This window comes from Glycine max, chromosome 14 (assembly GCF_000004515.6).
Source record: "Glycine max cultivar Williams 82 chromosome 14, Glycine_max_v4.0, whole genome shotgun sequence".
NCBI lineage: Eukaryota > Viridiplantae > Streptophyta > Magnoliopsida > Fabales > Fabaceae > Glycine > Glycine max.
Genome location: NC_038250.2, coordinates 23,791,848 through 23,799,563, shown reverse-complemented (window position 1 = coordinate 23,799,563; position 7,716 = coordinate 23,791,848). Strand labels below are relative to the sequence as shown.

Below are 7,716 nucleotides of genomic sequence, written 5' to 3'. Positions count from 1 at the left end.
ACCGCATGGCATGTCAGTATATGGCATTGCAAAAACAATTTGTTCACAATGAATTAAAATCAAATTCAAATATAAAAAATCTATACATCAACTAATTAATTTTAATTTATTATCAATTTAAAAATTTATATACCATAACCTAATTATGTATAGCTAAAAGGAAAAATTAACCACGACAAGGCAATACGTGGATGATAATGAAAGTTTTACATCATAGTGACTGCAAATAAGAACTATATAGATATTAATTCAAATAATATTTAAATCCATTTAATTTGAAAATATCCCACTAATGTGGATGACATCTTGGACACAATTCATGCTCCACCAGGTCCATGTTGAGCTGCACCACATTCTCCATTGCGAATGATCACGTACCAGCTATCTTCTGCGAATTTTTACCTCTTTGCTAATGCATATCATTCTTGAATTGTTAGACCAACTCAAGTCTTCATAGGAATTATTTGCAGTAATATCTCCACCCACAATTTCAAACCCCTAATAAATAACCCTTGAATTGAAATATATAATATATGTTACGAATTCTGAACTTTTGATCACCCGGGAAATTAACTCACATGCTTGTTGGATGCGTGTTTAATTAATTAACATAAAGTTAAAAAATACTAATAAGGTTAATATTAAATAATAATAACAATATTAATTATAATGTAATGTCCCCACTAGTGTTGTTCCTCATTTTACCACTTGCTTATATTAATTGCTTTGGCTCATTTAAATTCTTGAACGAAGCAGAATAGGAATATATATATGTTCACACACATACAAAGAGATATATCACCATCCTTCTCCGTCTCTCTCTCTCTGACGAATGCTGATTTTGCCCCGTAGTTGGTGCTCATCCTTGCGCTTAACCCTCCTCCATTGAACACAAACACACACACACAAACACGAAACTCAGAATTTTTCTTTATTTTTATTTTCTTCTCCATTTTGCTCAACCGTGGCCGATAAGACCCTTCTCAATCCCCTCCAAAATTCAAGGAACTTGTTCACAATCCCAATCCTCCACAACACCAAATCACATCCCAAATCTTCAAAAACCAACTCTCAGAGCTTTCACTTTCACTTTTCGGTTTTGGTTAATCTTGCTCCCCAATTGTGTTGAAACATAGAATCCGCCTTGTTTTCCACCGAACTTGCTCAAAATATCTTCCTGGGGAGAGTCAGATACTGATCTCTTGAGGTACTGAGATCCATTTAAAGAATACATTCTGTATAATTAATTTGTTGCTCATATTCATTGCATTTTTGGATGGACTATTGCTTGAGAGAGCTAGAAGGAAAGCAAGCACATGACTCTCTATTCCTAGAGAAAATGAAGAATTCATTATCACAACGTACTACTACTAGTGAGAGATGTGTGTGGGTGCCAGGGCCAGTGATTGTGGGAGCAGGGCCTTCAGGGCTTGCAACAGCAGCATATCTCAAAGAGAAAGGAGTGCCAAGCCTAATCTTAGAAAGATCCAACTGCATAGCATCCTTGTGGCAACTCAAGACCTATGATAGGCTCCACCTTCACTTGCCAAAGAATTTTTGCGAACTTCCCTTGATGGGGTTTCCTTGTGACTTCCCCACATACCCTACAAAGCAGCAGTTCATAGAGTACTTGGAGAGCTATGCTGAGAGGTTTCACATTAGGCCAAGGTTTAATGAGACGGTCCAGCACGCGGAGTTTGACGCCACGCTCGGGTTTTGGAGGGTGAAGAGCTTGAACAAGAGGGAGGTGGCAACAGAGTTTGTGTGCAGGTGGCTGATTGTGGCCACTGGGGAGAATGCAGAGGCTGTGGTGCCTGGTATTGAAGGAATGGGGGAGTTTGGTGGGACCATAAAGCACACAAGTTTGTATAAGAGTGGGGAAGAGTTTAGAGGGAAGAGGGTGTTGGTTGTTGGGTGTGGGAATTCAGGGATGGAAGTCTGCTTGGATCTTTGCAACCATAATGCTACTCCTTCTCTTGTGGTCAGAGATACTGTAAGAACACTAACCCTTTCTTTCTAATTTCTTTCTACCTATGATGCCTTTTTTCTCTATTTTGGACAAAACTTTACTTCCTTCTGTTTTCCAATCAAAATTTAAATTTCATTTCATTAATCGACCCAATAAAAGTTTACATTGCATGTCAGCATACGATGAAATGAAATGAAAGTTTAATTCTATTTGGAGAATACTATAAAATATACTTAAAGAACTGTGTAAATTTTGTGTATCTTTTTCTTTTTTTTCTTTGAACAAAAATAATGTTAAGTTGTGGGTTTTGGTTAAAAGTTTGCACGTCGCTCCTGTTTTGGAATCGCTGATTTAACATGAACAAGGCTAAATGAAGCGTGGCAACAAGATACCCACTTTTGCTTTCTTTTTTTCTTTGTTGAATTTTGGAACATAGATTAATTGCTTGTTATGTAAACTCCAGATGGGAGTTTTTGTTTTTGTTTTATTTTTATTTTTTGCTGCCTCATAAAAGAATTTTGACTTTCAGATAGAGAAAATATGGCATACTGTTCAAAGTTCTTATATGAAATTCCATGTCACTAATCACTACATTAGGAAACACGGAAATTGCAAGGCTTGTTCTGTTCATTCTGAAAAAAGAAATTATATGAAAAGGCTGATATATATTGTGAGGCACATAATTTGCGAGTAAACTTCACCACCTTCATAATTTGGCTTTTCTAACAAAACTCGCAAAAACTTTGTTTCATGCTTGCATCTATAATATGGCCTTAAGTACCATTGGGTTGTTCATAAAATATGATTCAGAGTTGGCTATATAGCTTTTAAATATTATAAATATTAATCATGGTATTTTCACTTTTATTGGGATTCTCAAGCGTGCGCAGCGTGCGATAGAAGAAGCATAAGATGACCACTGATTTTCCATACCCAGTTGCTTTTTCCCTTCCTTTTTTCTTCCCATGATTTTCTTAGCAAAAGAGATACTCTTTTACCCATTACATATTTAGAGCATGGCCTGCAAACAATTAAGGCCTACCAAGGGCTAAAGTACTCCTCCCACATCAGCTTCTACCTTTTTCTCCTTTTTCTTCCACTCTTCTTATCTGAGTGAAGCTGTATCCCCTCACAAGATACTAAAACTCTGAAAATTCTGAGCTGTTATGATGGGGAAATACTGAGTTACTCTTGCCACACGGTTCATATGTCATATATCTAAATTTTATTATATAATATATATATATATATATATATATATATATAACTTTACTATCCTTATGTACCAATGCATGCATAGATTAAGGACGAATTTTGATTCCCTACATTCAAGCAATTAGGGAATCATGAATTTGGATAGTCTTATTGAGATGATAATATTAGTATTCTAAAGGTATTTTTAAGTCGAATTTACTTAGAAGTTCTATTCTAATATGATATAGGACATACAATAGAAAGGCTAGAGATAAAAAAGGTCTGAGTAATTTACACAAAAATTTGTAGTTCAAACATTGTTGATGTCATTATTCAAATAATATAATTAAGGACTCATAATGGAAAGACTATTATAATAACTTAATATTTAGTCATTTAATCTATGTATTAACTCGACATATAGACACCTCAAATCCCCAATAATACAAACACTCATTTGACATTCTTATTTTTCTTTTATTGACATATAGTGTTATCTATAATTATATTATGACTTTTTATTTTTTTCATTTCTTTTTTTCTCATTCCAACATTGGTTATCCACAAAACATTATTCTAGAAAAATTGAATATATAACACTATGTTGTGTACTTTTTCACATCACATTTCTTGTTGGAATAGTACAACTAATACACCGTATTCATGTAAGAATTTATCCATGTCATGAAGTTTTATTTTTATTTTTTTGGTGTTGAAGGTACATATCTTACCACGAGAGATGCTGGGAAAATCAACTTTTGGGTTGTCCATGTGGTTGCTCAAGTGGCTGCCCATTCGGTTTGTGGATCGGTTCCTTCTCATAGTGTCATGGCTCATGCTTGGTGACACGGCTCGGTTCGGATTGGACCGGCCGAAATTGGGTCCCCTTCAGCTCAAAAACCTGTCCGGAAAGACACCAGTGCTAGATGTGGGTACCCTTGCCAAGATCAAAAGTGGACATATAAAGGTACCTCCCCTTTTTATCAAATCAAATCAAATTCAACTTTTTCTTTTTTGGAACTCTTTAGTTTGAGTGAAACATTATTAGAAAAATAAGAATTTGGTGTAGTCTAAATTTAGTTAAATGTACGAGGTATTTTGAGTTTTAATAGTATATGAATTTTTTTCTCTTATTTTATACATTTTTTTTAATTGAGTTGGCAAATGTTAATGTTTTGGAGTCATAAAGATCTTAATTGGGTTACTTTGTAATTTGAACCTTCAAAATGACAATAACTTGTGGTGTTTTAATTTATAAATTAATGAATAAACATACAATTTGGTCATTGAAAGGAGTAGCAAGTTCTACTTTTATTCAAGTATTTTGACACTGATCGATCTTAGTAGGATAAATTTATTAGGACGTTAACACTTTTGAAGGTTCAATAAAACAAGTCATATTTAAGGACTAATTGTATATTAACTTCTTTTTTCATACATATTTATACAAATTGATCACTTAAATTATCAACTTGCTAACAAGTTTATGTAATTAATTTATGAATAGTTTTAACACTTTTGAAGGATTAATTTGCATAAATAATACTTTGGAAATCCAAAACAATACAAGTTATATTTAAGGAATAAATTATATATATATATATATATATATATATATATATATATATAGTTAACATTCTTTTTTCATTGATTGTGCATATGTTAATATAAATTGATCTATGAAGTTGCTACAACAAATTTATTTAATTAACTAGTGAATATTTTTATTACTTAAAAGACTAACTTTGTATAGACAAAAGTTTTAAGGACAGAAAAACACAAACTGTAACTTTGATAGAGACCAGGTTGTATATTAGAACGACCATTTTATTTTCTTTAGCGATAACAATCCAAATAATGACAAGAAAGTTAGTTTGCAATATATCATAAGATCATATTTCGGTGCCGTCATAACCGCAATCCGTGGTTTTTTCTTAATATTATTGTTAAGTGCCCCTTTTTTAATTACTTGTATATTTTGTTTTGCCTTTATAATTTGCTTTTCGTGAAGCACAAATTACAAATTCACTAGCACTCTTTTTTAATTTTTATGTTCAATGAAATGACCCCCTATTAATGTGTTTTCCGCCTTTCGTTTTTCATTCGCAACATTTTCGATCGTTGTGTGCTTTCAGTCAAATCACAAGGTCTTATAATATCTGAGATTTTACAAAAGCTAATGGACAAAAGAATGATCATTATTATTATTATTTTCAATCATGTTGTTGGGGGAGCGTAATTATTATTTTGCATTTAGATTGTTGTTTGTTTGAATTGAACGCCGCAGTCCACTCACACAAATTGCTGCAGGTACGGCCTGGCATCAAGCGCTTAAAACGTTATACTGTTGAATTTGTTGATGGAAGGACAGAGAATTTTGATGCCCTCATATTGGCAACTGGTTACAAAAGTAATGTGCCCTATTGGCTAAAGGTATATATCAATACGATAAATTCTTCTTCCTTTTCTTTATTTTGATTTGAATCATTAAAAACATAAAGGAATGTGATGTGTTTATTCTGAAATAAATTAGGTTTACTTTTTCCTTACAACATAAATTAGGTTTACTTTTCGTCTTGTTTTTTTTATAATTTTTTTACTAGTAGTTGTTAGAAAAGAAAATAAAAATAATGATTTTTTTCTTACAAACTAAAATTAACTTTATACACTTAGCTTTTATATAAATTTTTTCATCTAATTTCTTCAAAATATGAAGTGTATAAATAGATTTTAACTTATAGAAAAAATTCAATGCATACTAGCTACTTTTTTTAATTTTTTTTCCTCACAATAAGTACTCAAAGAGAGATTTTTCCAAACATATATCTAATAGATTTCCTAAATTATGAATTTAAGAATTTTTATCATTGAATTATGTAATATTACAACTTTTTTATTATGCAAATTAAATTTTAAATAAATAATATATTTTTAGTTATGAAAATTTATAATTAACATTAAATTGTATTTTAAATGGTAGTTGATTGTTGAAAATTAATTAGTTTTTGGGTATTTTAAAATTTGTAGATTTGATCAATTTAATGAACTTTTTTATTTTATTTTGCACAGTAAAGATAATTATATATTATATAATGAAAAAACAGTTAGCCACTTTCAATTTAATAAAATTCAACGGTTATGAATGAGGAAAACACAGGAGAATAAAGACCCTCTCTATCTGAGTTTTGAAAATGATATAAAGCAAGAAAAGAAGCTAATATAATCCGAATGGCATATGTGCAGGAAGAGGATATGTTCTCTAAGGAAGATGGGTTCCCTACGAAGCCATTTCCAAATGGATGGAAGGGTGAGAATGGGCTCTATGCAGTTGGTTTCACCAAGCGTGGACTACTTGGTGCATCAATGGATGCCAAGAGAATAGCTGAGGATATTGAAAGGTGTTGGAAAGCAAAGCATAGTACTTCTTTTTCTCTCTCACTTAATGTGCCACAATCCAATTCATGATAGGTTTGAGTTTAATTTGGTTTTGGCCCAATTAGAGATTATAGAGAAGAGATTGATTAAAGTTGATTTATACACATGAATATTTGAGATTGGGGAATTTTGTGGCGCCATCATACACGTGCACAATGCTATGCTAGCTAGTACCAAGAGTGGTGCTCCTCCAATCCATACAAGGATAAGTGGACCAAAAAAAGAAAGGAAATTGGTGGGGGGAAAATTTCCCATGTGGTGCCCTTCAGCTGAATTTTGATGCATATTCACTTGTCAACATATATGGATTTGAGAATGAGATGTTGAATTGAAATTGAAGAAGGATTCTAGCTTGGGGTGGGGTAGGGGCAATTTTTTCTACCTTAGTTCTCTATGCATTTTGTACAGTGCAATTTTTTTTTTCTAATATATGTAGGTTTGACTTTCTAGAGAACAAGGGAAGCAAAGTGACTAAGAAAAGAAGATGACAGATGAAGAAGATAGTCTTTGGTATGTGATTGTGGTTTAACCTATATTCCCATGGAATTTTTAAAATACAAAATAGAGTATGAAATTTTGATGCTTTTTTGCTGCCCCTTTGAGGCCCGAATGCTTCCGCGGTTTAGGTTTTTTCTTTTCTTTATTTTATTTTTGTAAACTTTAAAATCGAACAGAATAGTTCGGGAAGAAAATCTTTGTTGGTTTGGGATGGAGTGCTAGATCATGTTCCTTCGTTGTTACTACTTTCCATGCAATTTCGTTATGCAAATGATTTCGGTTCCAAGTGGGAGTTAGGAGTTAGGACCACCCTCTTGCATTTCCACGGACACTAATTTAAGAATGTGCATTTGAAAACTTCCAAAGTTGCAGGGAATAACAGTCGAATTGTTATTTTCATTTATTACGATTTCCGCCCTCACACCAACTTCATTAAATTAAGTGTTAACCCGTTTGAAATGAACTCACGCAAATAAAATGATTCCTATAAATGTTTGCTTTAAAATAAAAGTGGGATAATTTTGATACCAAAAAAAGAAGTGGGACTATTTATTGTTTTACCCAATTGAAATTTCTACCTCACCGGTTAAGAGAATATATTAAAGACATAGTTATAAGAA

General features: G+C 32.4%; 1 protein-coding gene across 1 annotated transcript; it reads left to right on the top strand.

Moving 5' to 3' along the window:
• Nucleotides 1-745: 745 nt before the first annotated feature.
• On the top strand, nucleotides 746-7,501 carry LOC100804746 (indole-3-pyruvate monooxygenase YUCCA6). Its single transcript, XM_003544616.5, has 4 exons — nucleotides 746-1,993; nucleotides 3,882-4,130; nucleotides 5,474-5,596; nucleotides 6,407-7,501. Exons 1-4 carry the CDS (start codon nucleotides 1,277-1,279, stop codon nucleotides 6,626-6,628), a joined length of 1,311 nt encoding a protein of 436 aa, XP_003544664.1. The 5' UTR covers nucleotides 746-1,276; the 3' UTR covers nucleotides 6,629-7,501.
• Nucleotides 7,502-7,716: the final 215 nt, after the last annotated feature.

Bases quoted from the DNA above. Each gene is read 5' to 3' on its own strand.
- LOC100804746 (XM_003544616.5), top strand. From the start codon at position 1,277: ATGGACTATTGCTTGAGAGAGCTAGAAGGAAAGCAAGCACATGACTCT. The intron at 1,994-3,881 runs GTAAGAACACTA...TTGGTGTTGAAG, and splicing joins CTCTTGTGGTCAGAGATACT to GTACATATCTTACCACGAGA. The intron at 4,131-5,473 runs GTACCTCCCCTT...AAATTGCTGCAG, and splicing joins TCAAAAGTGGACATATAAAG to GTACGGCCTGGCATCAAGCG.